Below are 19,128 nucleotides of genomic sequence, written 5' to 3'. Positions count from 1 at the left end.
GGCTGGAGAGGTGGTCTCTGTGCCATGCTCAGAAGGTAAGGCTGCTTGCAAGAGGAATGACGGGCAAGGATGCACATGCTTTAGATACATCACTTGGGTAGGAACCTGGAGAGCCGACTGGGGTAGCTGTAAAACCAAGGCAGGAGACCATGTGAAGAAGATGCAGCCAGACCTGGTGCCCCGCTGGGGACGAGGCGTATGAGAGGAGGCGAGGGGCGTCCTGATTTCTGACTTATGCAAATGAATGCACGGGGCACCGGCCAGCAGAGGGGGCGGGGCTATGCCAGGGGAGCAGCCGAAGGGGAGGTCGGAGAGGGCCATGGGGGAGGCCGGGAACCTGAGGAGACTGAGCCCAGGAGCTCAGTTCAAGACACACTGACGGGGCGGCACTGGAAAGCAGAGGAGAGCTTGCTGGGCAACTGCACAGGTGCGACCCCTGGGCAGAAGGTACCACCGAGTTCAAGTTCCTTCTCTCTCTTTAAAATCCCAAGAGAGCAGGTGCCATCACCCAGGGGAACGACAGGTGGGAAGAGAGGAGCGCCCAGGACGGAGCCCTGGGGAGGCAAGTTCAGGTTAAAAATGCCTGATCCTATCAACACGTAAGGAACTTCAACGTTGTGCTAAAAACACAGCTTTCGATTTCTGAAGAAAAACAAAGAAAAGTGGAAAGTAGTTCCCTTCCCCATGGGGGCTCTGAGATAACTCACTGCCAGAAGGAAGCTCCCTGAAGATTAAGTCGCTTCTGTCTGCAATTACATCTTTCAGTATGTTGCTGAAAGGTTAACGAGATTTTCTTCATGTTCTGACGAAAACGGTTTCAGAACACATGTTGCTGCTGCTACCAATCAGATAAAAGTACATTAAAAGAAAAACAAAACAAAAAAAACCTTCCACAGACACCCCCTGGCTGGTCAGTATTTATGATTTTTACCTAATCATTTTAAAGGCAGAATTAATATACTATTCATACTTTGCCAACGCTTAAACTTTTCACATTCTAACAAATATACCCAAAAAGGCCTTTTGGAGATGCGTCCAGAGAGCCAGACCAGCTTCCCAGAGAGTGTCAGTTCTAGGAAGAGCTGAAGTCAGCTTGCTCTCCTTTGCTCCCGTCACTGAATCCCCAACAGCAATCTTTCTTTCTCAGCAGAGGAATAGATTACTGCTGATATTTGAGAACACCCAGGAGAAAAATGGGGATGGAGAGGAGAGAGGGGAGAACGTTTTTCAAATACTGCTTTTCTGGCTTTCAACCAAGTACAATTACATAGCATTCACAGAAGATGAAGTCAAGATAATATAAACAAAATCTTCAATGAGGCCAATTACCCTAAAAGCTTTCCCAAACTCTGTTTGAGATCACAGGCAAGCTGCTCTAGAACCCTGCGCCCCAGAATCTACAGTGGTCCAGCCAGGACCCCGCCTTGGCCAGTATGGGGGGAAACACAGAGCCCCCTTCACTGCCCAGACTCTCTCCAGTGACAGAGGTCAGTGCCACTGACACTTTTCCTAGGACTACACTTTTCCTAGGACGTACTGAGACTCTGTTTTATGGTCAAATCTATTTCCCAAGTTAGTAGCTGTCCCTCTACAGGGGTTCTCTCAGAGACAGAGCATTCATTTTGTGGAATTCATATGTGCTGCCTGTACTGACTTCAAGTTCACCTTAATATCATTAAGGTTAGTGCAGCAGGGTAGTAATTAAAATGAAAATCACAAAAATGTTTGAAAAATGTGTAAGAAGATACTAATGACTTCATAAATAAGGTTAAGAATAAATGGCATTTAGGGCAAACCTAGTATTGGCCTATAACCCAAAGTATAAAATAAATATCCATAATGTAAATAAATAACTGAATAAACCAGTAAATGAGAGAGAAGAGACAAATCTTCCATACAGAGGAATGCTAAATAATTTATGGAGGTAGAGCTTATTCCACTTAATGACTTCCCTCCAAAGAGTGTAGTATGGAAAAAGGTAAGAAAAGAAGAACTTTAGTGGAGAGAGCTAACAAACAGTACCTCAGCCAGGTGGTCAAGGTCAGCATCAAAGTGTTAAGTCACGCTGACAGTCGATACCCTTGATATATGAGGAGAATGGCAACTTATAACTGCGGTCTTCCTCCCCTAAACCCATAACCTCAACCTAACTATGAGGAAAAACCTCAGACAACCCCAAATTGAAGGATGAACTCCTCAAAACTGCCACGGTTTCGAAAACAAGGGAAGTCTGACAAACTGTCACAACCAAGAGGGTCCTGAGACATGACAACTAAATGTGGTCTCCTGGATAGGATCGTGGGACAGAGAACATTAGGGAAAAACCAGGGAAATCCGAATAAAGTGTGGAGTTTAGTTCACCGTAATGTACACATGTTGGTTTCCTAGTTGTGACCAATGTACCATAGTAACATAAGGCATTAACACTGGGATAAACTGTGTGAAGGGTAAATGGGAATTCTCTGTACCATCTTTACAGCTTTTCCGTAAATCTAAATCTATGCTAAAGCAAAAGGCCTAATTTAAAAGTAGCAAGAGATTCTATGAACTTTGAAGGTATTAAAATCTTCATTTTTTAAAAATCCCAACTGCACAGTAGAAGGTAAACGAACAGTAAGTACTTAGGTGACTGACTGACCCATCACAGGACATTAGACTCAGAGAGAATTCATTCATTAGACTCAGAGAGAACACCAGAAGCTACATTTTCAGAAAATGGACACAAAGGTTTTCTGGTTGCAGCATCCAATCTTCATCATCATCTTGCCTTTACACAAAAGGCAAAAAACCTCAACAACAACAACAACAAAAAACCCAAGAGGCTTGGAAGTCCAGCTAAAAGGAAAGCGACTAGGGATAAAATTACAGCAAAACACTGGAATATTTGATATTGAGAAGATTAAAACATATAAATCAGGGTGGACCAAACTGTGAGTTTTGAAATCAATTCAGTAGTGGCAACCAGCATTTTTTTAACAAAAGAAAATGAAATAGAAAATTTCCGTGGTTGTGAAGGCTACACAACAATGTGAATGTACTTAATGCCACAGAACTGCACACTTAAAAGTGGCTAAAATGGTAAATGTTATGTATATTTTGCCACAATTTTAAAAAAATGAAACAGAAAATACAGTACACCACAGGCAGCAAAGGTAAGCGCTATTTTATAAATAAATAAATAAACACACATGTACATATTCATACATCCACATACATTGCCTGTGGGTAATAAGAAATCATGATATAAAATGTGACTTTCATTTGAGTCACTGTCCAAAAGTTTGAAAGCCACTGACTCAATTCCCCCTCACCTCTACACCCTCACTCTGGTCGTCTGTGTCAAAAGAGCACGAAGGGGACTTCCCTGCTGGTGCAGTGGATAAGACTCCGTGCTCCCAATGCAGGGGGCCCAGGTTCGATTCCTGGTCAGGGAACCAGATCCCGCATGCATGCCGCAACTAAGGAGCCCACGAGCCACAACTAAGACCCGGTGCAACCAAATAAATAATATTAAAAAAAAAAAAAAGAGCGTGAAGGATAAAATCTACTTCACACCTTTAAGTGTGACAGGAAATGCGTGAAAAGAAACTAGTTCTAATTAATAAGAAAGAAGAGAAGGACACCTCTGAAAGAGGAAAACCAATGCAAAGGCACACAGGACAATGCCCCTGGAGATGCAGCCCGGCCTTCCTAGCGCCACACTCACCTCAACTGCCTACCTGCATCTTCCCGGGACAGGATGTGTCCCATCAAGTCTGAGATTCCTAGAACAACCAAGGAGAGCTCCTGACTGCCCTCTCGCTAGACCTTTCCCATCACCGTCATCATCACCCCAGATGCTCCAGCCAAATCCGAGCAGCCCTCCATGGTTCCTCTTTCTCTCACTCTCCACAACTGAGTCAAACCTAATTCATCTCAGAACTTTCCACGTGCCTCTGTCCGCACCACCTTCAACAGGAACCAGCGTCAGCATTCCTCAGCTCTTCTTGCTCCCAGACACTCAGATAGGATTGTGACAAACTTTGAACTCTGCCCCATATGTTTAAGTAATCCCAACATTTAAAATGCTGTACTACTGAATCACTTTGCTGTACAGCAGAAATTAACACACTGTAAGTCAACTATACTTCAATTAAAAAAATAAATTAAAAAAACATACATATAAGTCAAGGAAAAAAAAAATTTTTTATGTTATACTATGAATTTGAATGTTTGCCAAGAATGCAATTTCTGGCCTATTATAAATATTGGAATTTTTAATAAAACTCACTTTTTAAAATATATTCAAAGGAATCTAAATACCATATAACAATATCCAACATTATTCATTTTTAAAAATATACAGATAGGCTTTCCTATATTGCTGGATATTCCCTCAAAGAATTTTAACCTAATATAGCTTTATGTTCAAAGCCTTTTTCAACAAAACTCTGGGTATAAATTGAGATTTGGGGGTTTTTTAAATATCCTGTGACCACAGGGTCTAAGTGTCAAACTTTTTTCTTCTGAATTATCATAATTTTTATTAGCACACAACTGATCTAACAAATTTTACAAATTTTGATAGGTAATTAAACATAAGAGTTCAAATTTTATTGAAAATGCATCCTTTAATGAAATTTATGGAACTTTTTCCCCCCTAATTGGTTTATATGACTATTACTGCTAGAATGAGACAGGGTTAATTAGCATCAATTTAATCTTATTTTCCTTGTCCCTTTTTTTTTTTCATGTAAACACTGAAAAAACTTGTTCACATAAATAGATGTGAATGGAAGGAGCTTTGTTACAGCACTGACCCTATACGCTGTACACTCCCTCAGCATTTTATCCACAAATCACTTTTTGATGGTCTAACAACTGACAATTTGATTGGATTCTCCAACATTATAAAGATTTGAAAACCACCAAAGTTACTAATGAATTCGTCATCCAGAATTAAATCACTTTCTCCTAACCAATACCAATACTTCAAATTGTCCCTTTGCCCAAGATGAAGCACGAAGCAGGATCGGGGCCCGGAAAGAGGTCTGCCTTTGTTTGGCAAAGTGGAGAAGTGAGACTGTGAAAGAAGAGATGGAAAAGGAGAACTTGCGACCTCAGACAGATCAGTTTTAGGAGAATATATGGATGTTGAGGATCTAGAAGCTGATTCTCTGAAAGTTATCCCCACGCCCACGTACCACTTAGAGTCTTCAGGTACCTCCAAGGGACCAGATATCCCAGTCTGACAACAACTAACCAAGAGTGCCCCGTGACCAAAGCATTCCCTTAAAAAATGTAATTTACATCTTTTGATTTGCTGGCCCCTGCTTAAAATCTTTTAACAACTCATCCCACACTTAAAGAAATTAAAAACGAACCTCCTCACTATGGCCTCTAAGGTCCTACCTCATCTCACTATCCTACGAAACCACACTGGCCTTCTCCACGTCCCTGGATTGCCACCAGTGCTTCCCACCACAGGCCCCTTGCACCTGCCATTACCTCTGCTTGCCACCTGGCTGCTCCCACACAGCCTCCAGACTTGAGCTCAAACGTCACCTCCAACCACCTAAGCATGCTATCCATCTCATTATTCTCTACCACAGCAACTGAATTCTTGATAGTTCCTATTGTAAGCATAACTATTTTGTTTTGTTTACAGTAATGTCTGACTTCCCTACTACACGCAAACAGGTCTTGTTCAGTGTTTTACGTCCAGCACCCAGCACACTGCCTGATGCTCAACAGATGTCTGTACACAGGATGGTGTATGCACGCCATGGGAAAGTGAAGTTAGTGGGGGCGTGTTTTCACAGCTTTCTGTGCAACCTTATTTTAAAACAAAGCCATATTCATTATTAGAGAGTATAGATACCCCAAATGCCAAAGAGAAAGGTAAATCACAGATAATGTTAAATACATGAACACAGACATATCCCAAGACTTCAGACAGCATCCAAAGTGGGCAGAGAAACTTAGCATGGATTTGCTCCCATTTTTTTCCTTACCTCTGTTCTTGAGACTGCTCCTCCATATCTTCTTCAGAATCACCCTATTGAGAAAGAACACGCTTTAACAGTTGTTTCAAAGAAACACAAAATTTCCCAAAAAACAAAAACAGTTCTTCAAATCCCACAGGGGTGATGAACTTGTCTATAACAGTGTCTGGCACACAGCAGGCACTCAATAAATACTTACTGAAAAAAAGAATGACACTAGAATGGCACCACTGAAAGCCAGAAACTCCCAAGTGATCCCTTAGATGTTCACTGTAAGTAAACATTCTACCTGTTTAAAATCGCCACCAAAACACAGTCTCAAAATTGGTTTGACATCACTCCTCTCTCCAAGAGCCTTTTTTTGGTGTTTAAGTTTAATCGCACAAGGTAAAATTTAACGATAATTAAAATCCCCAAACATAAAGAATCCCCTAAATGAGCACCTGATAGATTTTGACTTATAAGTGGCATAAATATCTCACTCAAATGCGCTTCCAAAATCTTCTCTGAGACCTACCATGCCATACTGTGACCAGAAGTCACATACCAGGTGGGTAAAAAGAGAAGGTGCTTGCAACAGAAGCAAAAGGGCAGATCCAATTAAACGCCGCCTCGGCACTCGCCCGGCACCCGTGCTCGTGGCATGGCTCTGTCCTCTCCCGAAGCTGCACCGCTGGCTGCGGAAACACCCACCCTTCCTGCGCCTCCAGCTCCCCCAGCCCAAGGCTCTCCTGGTCGCCCTGCCCCCCATCCTCCTGGGCCCAGACCCCGCTTCACTAACGCCCTCTGACTGTTAACCCACTCTTGGAGCCACAGGGCCCCAATCCCTATCTGCAGCCCCAGGTTCTCACTCTATCACACATGGAGATAAACACCAACCTTCCCACAGGAGCCAAGGCTCGGGCAGGTTAGGTCAGACCCTGCAGTACGTGCAGGACCACTTAACCCACAGCTGCGGCCCAAACGCCAAACACCTCCAGGCTCTACGCACTGTCTCCCCAGAAACAACGACACCAGACTTCTCAACGCCAGGGGTCCCTGACAAGGGCCTCCTTGTGTCGAAGAGGCCGTCACACTCCCTGCCCCTGGGCAAACCTGAGAGTTGTCCTACACTGCTCTCCTGCCGTCACCTCCAAACATGAAGATCTATCCACTCATCAGAAATACAGCTCAGACCTGTCCTTCTCCATCCCTCCTGCCGGCAAATCGGCCCAAGCCATCAGCACCCCAGGCCTGCACTACCACTGCTGACGGGCTTTTCACTCTGTTTAAGACTGCTGCCTTTCCAGGAGGTGGAGAAAAGGGAGCCTTCATCCACTGCTGGCAGGAATGTAAACTGGTGCAGCCACGGTGGAAAACAGTATAGAGGTTTCTCAAAAAACTAAAAATAGAGCTACCATATGACCTAGCAATTCCACTCCTGGGTATATATCGGAAAAAAAAAAACCAAGAACACTAAATCGAAAAGATACATGCACCCCAATGGTCACAGCAGCACTATTCCCAATAGCCAAGATATGGACGCAGCCCAAGTGCCCATCAACAGATGAACGGATAAAGAAGATGTGATACACATACACACACACACACACACACACACACACACACACACACACACACACACACACACACACTGGAATACTACTCAGCCATAAAAAGAATGAAATTTTGCCATTTGCAGCAACATGGACAGACCTGGAGGGTATTATACTTAATGAAATAAATCAGAGAAACACAAATACTATATTATATCACTTACATGGGGAATCTAAAAAAATACACCAAGCTAGTGAATGAAACAAAAAAGAAACAGACTTACCGATACAGAGAACAAACTAGTAGTCACCAGGGGGAGAGGCAAGATAGGGGTAGGGGACTAAGAGACACAAACTACTGTGTATAAAATAAATAAACTACAAGGATATATTGCACAGTACAGGGAATATAGCCAATATTTTATAATAACTATAAATGGAGGATAACCTTTAAAAATTGTGAATCACTATGTTGTACACCCAAAATTTATCTAATATTGTACATCAATTACACCCCAATTACAAAAAAAATTTTTTAAAGATTGCTGCCTTCAACCCGGCCTGTGTGCCACTGTGAGACCAATCTTTTTCAACATCAGTCGTTACTTAGGGACCCAGCAGTCAAGGTCACCGTGTTAATCTCTGCTCAAAAGCCAACCTCCAAGCTCCTGAACCTGGAACTGAGCAACCGTCACTTGACCTTGACACACCCATCCCAATCTCTACAGCCACACTTCAGCAGGGCTCTGGCTCCCATTCAAAGCATAAAACACACCTCCCCTGTGAGGCTCTGGGCTAATCCAGGTCTCTAAGCAGCCCCTCCCTCCCCAAAGCCTTAACAGACCCTCCAATACACACTGCTCCTCTCTCCCTCCTCTCCGTTCCTACATTTCAGCACTTGGATCCAGCTTTATCTACCCAACAACACCGAGCTCCTCAAAGGGCGGGGACCAAACCCCGTAATTTCTCCCCACTCCCTCTTGGCAGTGCCTCGGGACCTTGCTAGCTATTCTAATTCTCTCACAGCTTTCAGAGGCTGGCTCAAATACCAAATACAGGCCTCCTCAAAGAGACCTACCTTGACCTCTTGAATTAAAACTGCAACTCCCATCACCCAAATCTTCCTCCAATCTGCCACCATATAGCATTGATGCCCTTCTAACAAACTGCATAACTTATAATTTATTCTATTTCTTACTTATTATCTATATGCCTCCATTAACTGCCAGCTCCACAAGGGCAGTGATTTTCTTTTTTTGTTCCCCATGACATCCCCAGTACCTAAAACAGTGCTCAGCCCACAGCACATGCTCCATAAATGTCTGCAGGGCTAAGCACAGTCTAGGTGTTTCTTAAATACTAGTGGGTATCGCCCCACACCTGTGAGATGGCTATCATCAAAAAGACAAAAGATAACAAAGGTCGGTGAGGATGTGGAGAAAAGGCAGCCCTCATGCACTGCTGGTGGGATTGTAATCTGGTGCAGCCACTATAGCAAACAGTACAGAGGTTCCTCAAAAAATTAAAAATAGAACTACCATATGACCCAGCAATTCCACCTCTGGGTATTTATCCAAAGAAACCTGAAACACTAACTTGAAAAGATATATATACACCTATGTTCACTGCAGCATTATTTATAATAGCCAACACACAGAAGCAACCTAAGTGTCCACTGATAGATGAATGGATAAAGAAGATGCGGTATATATATACACTGGAATATTACTCAGCTATAAAAAACAATGAAATCTTGCCATCTGTGACAACATGAATAGACTTGGAGGGCATTATGCTAAGTGAAATGAGTTACACAGAGAAAGACAAATACCATATGACCTCACTTACTTGTGGAATCTTAAACAAAAGAAAACAGAACAGAACACCAAGTTCATAGATACAGAGAACAGATTGGTAGTTCCCAGAGGCAGAGGTGGGGAGTGGGCAAAATGGATGAAGAGTGTCAGAATGTACCAACTTCCATTTATAAAATAAATAAGGCATGGGGGATGTAAAACACAGCATAGTGACTACAGTTAATAATAGTGTACTGCATTATTTGAAATTTGCTAAGAGTAGATCTTTTTTTTTTTTTTTTGAGAGTAAATCTTAAAAGTTCTCATCACAAGAAAAAAAAATTTTGTAACTATGTATGGTAATGGATCTTAACTAGACTTACTGTGGTGATTATTTTGCAAAGCTCCAAATATAGAATTATTATGCTGTGCACCTGAAATTAATATAACACTATATGTGAGTAATAGCTCAATAAAAATTTTTCCAATAAAAAAATTTTAAATACCAGTAGATATAACTATTTTTAAAACTTTATTTGGACTTCTCTGGTGGCGCAGTGGTTAAGAATCCCCCTGCCAATGCAGGGGACACGGGTTCGAGCCCTGGTCCGGGAAGACCCCTCATGACGCGGAGCAACTAAACCCATGTTCCACAACTACTGAAGCCCGTGCGTCTAGAGCCCGTGCTCTGCAACAAGAGAAGCCACCACAATGAGAAGCCCGTGCACTGCAATGAACAGTAGCCCCCTCTTGCCGGAACTAGAGAAAGCCCGCACAGAGCAACAAAGACCCAGTGCAGCCAAAAATAAATTAATTAATTAATTAAAAACAAAAATTTCATTAAGCAAACTTTCCTAATTCAAAACATAACATGAAATTACTTCTCTCAGACACAGGCACCTTATCACCTCCATACTACCTTCCTGGTCAGACTGTGCTAAAACTCATACAGTAGCAAAGTGCCCAAAAGCTTGGGCTCTGGAGCTAAACACCTCCTGGGTTCAAATCCCACCACTGCTGTGCATGTTCTTATCGCCTTGAGCAAGTTACTTACCCTCTGTGTGCCTCAATTTCCTCATCTGAAATCAGCTCACAATACTTCATAGCTTTTAGGATCTTAATATGAATTAAGACTCGTAGAGGGCTAAACAATGCTAGGAGTATTCAACCCATGTTGGTTATTCTTTTTCTATGTTAATAGTGGAATTTGATTCAACCAAAAAGAAACTTCTATGACAAAAAGACTTCCAAATGCTAGTCAATGCTTCCCAGCCTGGGGCGAGAGACTATTACCTCACACGGTACCTGAGATACTCATTGTGCCACTTCCTGTTTCACTTTCTACCAATTTCTGATATCTACACGCTCAGGCTTAAGTAGGCAAAATAAACAAGATGCAGGATTTTTCAAGGCAGAAACGTTCTTATTCATCACTGTACCACAGGGGCCTATCTGGGCCAGGCCCGGGCCAGCTGTTTGCTCGATGGACTAACAAGGCCAGGATCGCACAGCCTCCCCATCCCAGACCAGACCAACATGCTTCTGCATCAGGAAACAGCTCCTACTCAGCACCGCTGTCCACGTCCCAAACCCAACCACGGCCCTTAGGAGTGAGGCTTCTCACCCCAGTAAAGTCTGAATGGACTAAATGAACAAACTGTAGATTGCCCTTCTTGCTCCTAGAACTGATACAGAAATGTGATTATTAAACAGTAATAGGAACTCAACGCCTAAGGCATTCCACCTGCCATCTTCAGGAGTGGCTAACTTCATGAATAGGGGAACTGGACAAGACACTGAGCACTGCCTCTCCTCCACCAGGAATAACCCCTGAAGGCCTACCGCACGCACAACATCGTGGCCACAACGGGGCACCCGAGCGTAGACACCCAAACCCTCTTAAGGGGAGCCAGTTAGGGCAACAAGGCACACAAGACAAAGGAAAAAACCCAGACACTCGAGAAACTCAAAGGGGAGGAGAAATGGAGACAGTGCCACAGCCAAGCTAGGGGTCAGGAAGGACTGATCTTGGACAAACGGCAGGGCAATAGCATTTGTGCTTTCATTCAACAGATCCATGTTGGGCCTGCATGGTCAAGGGGCAGGTGAGTGTCCCAGAGGACTGAGCGGAGCTGCAGACAAGGTCACACTGCAAAAGGCCCCGAGGGCCACAGTGGCTCACAGGGAGTCATGGAAGTTTCTGACCTTGAAGGCGGAGTAAGAAGGTGCACAAAGCAGTACCTTGCACACAGGCAATCACTTCTTGACAATAAAACATTTGACGAAAACATTTGTTTGGCTTCTGTAACATCACCACTCTGGAGTCAGTGTGGTGAAGCATGAATGAAGTAGAGTCAGAGAAGAAAAATCCTGTAAATCTAAGAATAAAATTACATGTTTTTTTCTTCCTTCTCATTATCACCATGGATCAAGTTTTAATGTTCTTAGACCAAAACATTTTACAACATAAAAGAGTGTATAACAAAAAGATATGAATAATGTAACTTATCTATGCAACTGCTGGGCACATGATAGTACTGAGTTATCTGCACTGGTTCAGCCCCTTCAAAGCAGGAAAGCTGTTCCATGCTCTCCAGTGACCAAATCTAGGGGTCAGATGAGATACTGCCAAAAAAACATGTAACCTGTATTAAGCGCTTACTAAATTCAAGGCACTCAATCCTCACAAAATCCTCTGAGATTGGCACCACTATTAACCCCATTTTGCAGATGAAGAAACCAAGGATAGAGCGGTGAAAAGCGATGGGGCCCTGAGTCGAATCCTGGAAGCCCGGCCAGAGGGATTTATAAGGCTGGCAGTTTATAACAATTCAATTATTATATCTGGTTTTACTAATGATGCATTATTCAAGTTCTTGGTCACTTAAGAGACCCATTAAAAAAAGAAAAAGAAAAAAAAAGGCCCAATCTATAGAAAACATGTCCAAAATAGATAACTGTATAAATAATGAGTGTTGGCAAATGTTAGTATTCAATTTTTTAATGGCACATCTTCGGACGCTCCTGTTTCACTGATCATTGACAAATCTTAGCTTCTGAAGCCAGCTTTTAAGTCTTCCTGAAAGGAACCCAACTTACAAAGTAGGCAGAAAACCCTCAAATTTACATAACAGCTATAAATATTCTCTTTTCAACAGACTCCCTGACACACATGAGGGAACTTTTTCTGAAAAAATTCAAAATACTTTGAAAAGAATTCCCTAAAAATAACTCTCTTCAGAACTCTCTGCAGTTTACACACACACACACACACACACACACGTGCAGTTTAGATAGATATGCAGCTTAGATAAATATAGACAGACAGACCCATATCTATCCTCACCCCCACCGAGGTACATGTAGGGTAAAACAGTCTCTAAAAAATACACATATAGATGGAGTATTTAGAAAATGATTTTGAGTATCAGTTTCACTTTCATTATAGCTTTGATTAAAAGAGCTTAGGTATAAATGCTTCTACAGTGAGTATTCCAGAGAACAGCTTCTAAAATTCTAACATTTTTTACCAAAACAAACTGTATTATACATATAAACAAAACCAGAAATTAAGATTTACATAAAATTACTCTTGAGCCTACAAATAAAATCATTCATCATATCAGGGGCTTTGACATTTCCATCTCTGAGCACAGAGACTGAGCCTTCGACTAATGCTGTAACAAATGAAAGTCTATCATTTCCTTTCCTTTCAGTCTGGGTAGGCTTCCTACACTAACCAGGAAGAGGTAGAGGGTACGATTGAGTAAAAATGCAAAAATGTATAGATATACACCAGTGCTTCTCAACCGGGGCAATTCTGCTCCCCAGGGACATCTGGCAAGGTCTGGAGACATTTTTAGCTGTCACAACTTGCAGGGAGGGAGGAGTGACTGCCACTGGCATCTAGTGGGTAGAGGCAGAGATGCTCCCAGGACAGCCCCCCACAATAAAGAATTCTCCAGCCCAAAATGTCACTAACGCCTCTGCTGAAAACTCTTGATATACACAAATATGACTATACTGCATTTGTGAAAAGTCAATATGCCAAATGTTAAGCATGGTTCTCTCAGCAGGAGTTGAGTGATTTCTATTTCGTTCTTTTCATCTTTCTGCATTTTTTTAACACTACACATCTGCCCTTTACAATCAGGGGAAAAAATCTATTTAGGAATAAACTTTTAAGAGGACAGACTATTTGCTCCCCATCCTGATGGGGCTTTTTCTCCAAGGACTGGTCTCATTCAGCCTGCTGGCCTTCAGGGAAGGTCCACTACATTTTTCCTCTAAAAAAATCACCTCTCCACCTTGAAGCTGTTATTCATTAGCCCTGGTTAAAATGAATATTCCAAATATCTCAAAACCAGCCCTCTAAATGCTCCACATAGGAGGAAGAACACTGAAATGTAAAACTGCACAGCCTTGCCAGTGAAGTTATAGCTACACATCTTGTTTTCTAAACAGCCACAAGAGACAACATAGAATTAAGTGCTGCCACCAATGTGAGAAGTCATGAACATCTTAAAAATTACTGGCACACAAGCTGACTATTCCCTTACAATTCAAACCACTCCCCCACCCATCCAAAACATGCATTTGGGGTCACTACTGTCGCTGATGAAAACCAGTCAACAATATATTTAAATGTGTACGTCTGCAGTCAATGAGAAATTCTCCTAAAAGTTAAATCTTAAACACAAAGGCTTTGTAGTACTCTATCTATTGAAGCCGTAAATCTGATGATGCCAGATTCCCAACAAATCATTAGTAATGATTTTTCCACATGCAATCATTATATCACACGGGGGTGTGGGGGGGATCCGAAACCTGAAATTCAAGTTCTTAACAAGAGGGTGTATTCTAACACAAATTAAAGGCACTTGGACAAAACTCAAGATTACAATCCTTTAAAGTCACATCTTCATCCCAAAGCTACTTAACGCCAACGGCAAGGACCACTCACTAACATTTCTGAAATCAATATTCCATCCTCCCGTGGTCCTCAGGCACACAGCACGGCTCACGGAGAGATCGGGGCACGGGTCCCTCGCCCACCCCGGACCACTGGCGGCCAAGGGGCCCGCCCTTCCCCTCTGCACCGCCGCCGCCGGCCGCGGCCCTGCTGAGATGGCCTCGGCTCCCACCTCCTGAACTTGGGGACGGCGTGACTCACGCCCTGTCACATGGCGCGGGAGGAGGCCGGGCAGGCCACCGTGGCCAGGTGTTCAGGCTCGGCCCGACCGTTTATTTGCCTTGCAAAGTGGCCCGAGCGCCGGTGCTGCCGTGGGGGCCGGCGGCCTCCGGGCCTCTTCTCCCTTGCACCCCCGCAGCCGCCCTGTCACCTGGCCGTCCTCACCTGAGTGGGCAGCAGGAGTTCCCCTTCCTCCGCCTGCCACAGCTCCACCACGTTCGGCAAGGGCTCGATCGCTGCACCAACACCAAAAAACACACCGCGTTTTTAATGCACGGAAAAGAAACGCTTCCTGTTTCCCGATTGTCCCCCCGTGCACCCGCCTCACCAAAACAAGCCTCCCTTCCCTTCTAGAAGCCGAGGCCACCCGAGGAGCGAGCCGAAGATCGGAACACAATGGACTGGGTGCGAGCCGGTGGCCCCTCGGACGTGCGGGCTCGGGGGCTCTAGCGCTGGGGGGACGGAGAGGAGAAGCCACCCCGCGGGACCCTGCGCTCCGCATCCCGCAGCAGCTGGGACGGGCATGTGCGGGACGCGGCCCGGGCGGCCAGGCTAGGGGAACAAAGCTGCAGGAAGCCGGGCCGCGGCGGGGCCCCAGCGCGCGCCACACAAAGCGGGGACTGAGCCCGGGGCGCCCGGGGCCCGCGCACAAAGGTTCCGAGGCGCGCGCGGCTAGCGGTCCGCGCCGCGGTCCCCGAGCCCCGCGACTTCCCAGCTTTCGGTTGGCGGGGGGCGGAGGGTGCCGGAGGGGACGCCGCGGTAAGCAAAGGGTACCAGCCCGGAATTGCAACCGCTTTCCTTCCTCCTTTCCCGTTCCTCCCCTCGCCCTCTTATAGCTTTCAGCAGTTCCCCCAAAAGAAAGGGGGGGCGGGGTGGAGAGGGAAGCCAGCGGAGCGGCGCCAGGCTGACCTTGTCCCTGAGCCCCTCCCGGCCGACAGCAGGGCAGGAGGACCTGGAAGACGCCCAGCAGGAGGTTCACGGCCGCGGCGGTGAGGCAGTAGCAGCCCGGCTGCGGGCGTCGGAGCCCCGCCATGCTGCTGCTCGCGCTGCTCTGCGCTGCTCGCCGCGCTCGCCTCTCGCTAGCTGGCGCCCCGGCCTCCTCGCCCCGGGCCCGCCCCCGCGCCGCCTGCCCGGCCCCGCCCCGCGCCGCGTCGCCTCCGCCCCCGCCGCCGCCGCCGCCGCCGCCGCAGCTGCTGCAGGCCAGCCTCGGGCGAGCCGCTCGCTCCGCGCGTGTGCGCCACAGATAGGGAGGGATGGAGCGCGGCGGGGCGTGGGGAACGTGGACAATGCGAAGGCCGCGGCCGCCGCCCCGCCTGGCTCGGAGCACATGGCTGCGGGCCCCCCCCGCGGCGCCCTGTGGCTGCCCCCCCACGAGGCTGCGGGGCCCGGGCACGTTCCGCGGGCGTGACAGGGGCGCCGAGAGCCGGCGGGAGGGGCTCCCGGGCCACTCTCTCCAAGAACTTTGGGGTGGTTTCCGCTTTGTTTGGGCACGCGGGCCACGATCGGGTTATTACCCACAGGGGCAGGGGCGGCGATGGGAGTGAGGAGTCGCCCAGCGAGAGGCCCCAGACAGGGTATTAGTGGAAATAATGCAGTGGTTGTCAAGAAAGGCGAGTGCAGCCACATGGCTACTGCCAGTTCTGCAGCGAGGATATCCGGTGGCTGCAAAGTCTGTAATTTAGAATTAAAAAGAGCTCTCCCAAGACCCGAGAGGCTGACCTCAGCGCCGCGTGGCGGTGGTGGGCCCGGCACCCTCTGTGGAGACGGTCCAGTTTGTGACAGGTGGGGAAGCCTCTTCCTAGGGGGTTTAGAGCTTTAAAGACCCTGCACACACTCCTTTCGGACTCCTATTGCAAATTTAGTCAGCCTCTTCTGAAACCTAGTTGGGGTCAAGGACGTGGTGAGTTGCTGTCTCTGACATTCACGGGGTAATATAAGTGATACTTGGAAATACATTTTTTGATGCCTATAACTAAAAAGTACGTCTATGATCTGAGATCTCTTTTAAGTTAATATCATGCCTTTGCCAACAGTATCAGGAGCAAGGTTTTTTCGGGGATCTATTTGCGCGACCTGGAAGTACTGGCAATCTTAAGATATTTTTAGTTAATTTGCTGCTTCCAGAGTAGCTTGTATGAAATTCAGAGAATATGAGCCATGTAGAATGAAGAGGGGAAGTGACCGTGGCACACCTGTCTGCTTACATTGATCCTCTATTTAATTGCTTCTGGTGCCTTAGAGTCTAGACAATGGCAAAGCAGTGGTCGAATAGCAGGACAGATGTGGAGAAGGACTAAATCAATTATGGATCCTCTCTTTCCCAAGGATGTAATACAGTACTGTGAACCCAATCTCACACTGTCTGGGCGTAACTCTAAACAAGGTTAAATAGCCTAATTGCTTGGCCAGAACTAAACATTTAAGAAGATTAGCACAAATATAAAACCTCGATGTGAAAAAAAAGAAGGGCACTTTGCATTATCCACTCTACAGTATTCTCTCTGTCCCTTGCCTTTTTTTCTATGTTGTCTGCCAGCATCTACCTTTCCTTAGCAAGGATCTCCAGTCCCATCCCAACGCGTCCCTTCTTTTTTCTCTTAGTTTCAATTCTCTAGGTTTGCATTTGCCCCTTGGGCTCTGAAGGTCTTTCTTCTACTGTGTTAAGGGGGCCTTCTATGACAAGAATACTTGCCCAGCCCACTTCGTCAGTAACTGCACCTTCAAAGTTTGTTTCTACATGAAATTTGTCTCATTGGCCTATTTACTTACAATACGTATTTTTAAGTCCGCTTATGACCATACTACTTAGAAAGGAAAGCAAGCAAACGTCAACAGCCTAACAGGTTTTATTCAACAGGTTTAATAAACAGACACAACCCAAAACTTTACTAATTTTTAAATTATTTTACTTTTTAGGAAAAGTCTTTCTCACACCAACCCGTATCTCAGAATCAATGGAAATGGCTTAAAAGATAGAAGAAAATTGCTATGGACCATATATAAACACAGCTCTATTTTTTCTTCTACTGAAGCTTTTTAAAGGCCAACTTAATTTTTCAAGTTGTAGTCTTGTGGACTTTACAAAGTTGGTAATGCTATTTGACTGTTGTTCAAAAAGCCAGAAGCATGTATCTGCAGTGCCATGAGGTTGGAGAGGGATACAGGATTACACAGCTGTCTTCTTAGATAAATCTGACCTACTTAGCCTTCTCTGGAGGTATTTTTCATGCTGACTCATGAACAACAGGAAAGTTATGGCCCATTAAGTAGCATCCATGTTTTGAAGTAAATTTGTTCTCCAAAGAGTCTGTGTCATTTGTGCTATATTTCCATTATTCCCCTGTGGATAATAGGTATTCTATTAGAGCTGGAAAAACTTTGGCTATTACATAATAGCCTAACTGCCTCATTTTACAGAAGAAACTGAAGCCCAGAAAGGATGAGAAATATCCAAGTTATAGTGGCAGAGTTATGGAGAAGTATGTATGAAATAATGTTAACTGGAAGAAAATTAATGTAAACATGAATTAACTCAATATGCAAATTATGTACGGAAGATTAAAGGGTGGAAGAGACACAGGAGATAGTTTACTAGAGTACACCAATTTTAAATTAGATCCGTGTAATTTTGTTTTTTTTAAACCACTCCTAAAATCAACTAAATCTATACTGATTTTAAACATGCAAGATATTGACCATGCTTTTGACTTACTTTACCCTTCTTTTTTTCTTAATGAGTACAGATGAAAACCAAGCAAGTTTATAAATGTGAGTTATATCTCGACACATCCCACGTAAAGTTGACAGGGAAGGGTCAAGCCCAAATCACTTATCTCTAATCCAGAGAAGATTCAACACACCAGGTCACAAGGTGGTTGTAAAGATTAAATGAGATACTGTAGGGTAAGCATCCAGGATAGGGGCTCAATAAATGCTAGTAATGGTATTACCCTGTGTTCATGTTGTGGGGATGTGCCAGACTTTCATGAATATGGTAAATTTGATACTGATGTTCAGTTACTTGAATTACCTATTCATTGCCATTCACTGTCATCTCTTATCACTCAGACATGCTGGAAATGGGAATGATTAATGAAAATGTACAGGTAACAGCTGTTTTCTAGCTCATCTATTCATACATTTCAGGCCTCAACCCAGTAGAGACAACAAAACTAAGTCTTTTATCAAATCATCACCAGCATCATTGCCTCATCCTCGCCTGGGAGGAAATGCCCAGAAGGGATGGTTCTTGAGCTTGGCAGAAACCTAGGGATTATGGTCAGGTACTCTTAAGATGCAAACCTCCCCCTTGACTCAAGAGGACCCTTCTTAATCTTTCTTCCGTTTCATCTCATCTCAGGAAGCATCAATTAAGTATTCACACCTTTCTTAAACTACTCTGTTGTGCTTTTTTGTTTGGTTGGGTTTTTGTTTTTGTTTTTGGCTGAGCCATGTGGCATGGGAGATCTTAGATCTTAGTTCCCTGACCAGGGATGGAACCCTTCCCCCTTGCAGTGGAAGCACGGAGTCTAAACCACCGGACTGCCAGGGAAGTCCTATTCTGTTGTGTTAATCCACTGTCCTTTTCTGCTGTGGGAACATCAAGCAATTTGGGGGAGCAA

The 19,128-nt window shown here is 44.8% G+C and overlaps 1 protein-coding gene across 8 annotated transcripts in view; it reads right to left on the bottom strand.

Moving 5' to 3' along the window:
* The window catches only part of TMEM131L (transmembrane 131 like), a 159,031-nt gene extending 143,412 nt beyond the window's left edge, over window positions 1-15,619 (bottom strand). For 7 of the 8 annotated variants that reach the window (XM_082391494.1, XM_082391496.1, XM_082391499.1 and 4 more), the window contains exons 1-3: window positions 15,416-15,619; window positions 14,672-14,742; window positions 5,994-6,037 (exon numbers count right to left, since the gene is read on the bottom strand). In XM_082391494.1, coding sequence (XP_082247620.1) covers window positions 5,994-6,037; window positions 14,672-14,742; window positions 15,416-15,539 — 239 coding nt within the window. In that variant the 5' untranslated portion in view covers window positions 15,540-15,619. Of the gene's footprint in view, window positions 1-5,993; window positions 6,038-14,671; window positions 14,743-14,834; window positions 15,103-15,415 lie in introns of those variants that run through there. The other variant, XM_082391500.1, reaches the window with a different exon arrangement.
* Window positions 15,620-19,128: the final 3,509 nt, after the last annotated feature.

Source organism: Balaenoptera borealis, assembly GCF_965194805.1.
Source record: "Balaenoptera borealis genome assembly, chromosome: 4".
In the NCBI taxonomy this organism is placed as follows: domain Eukaryota; kingdom Metazoa; phylum Chordata; class Mammalia; order Artiodactyla; family Balaenopteridae; genus Balaenoptera; species Balaenoptera borealis.
This window is presented reverse-complemented; position numbering and strand designations above follow the sequence as displayed.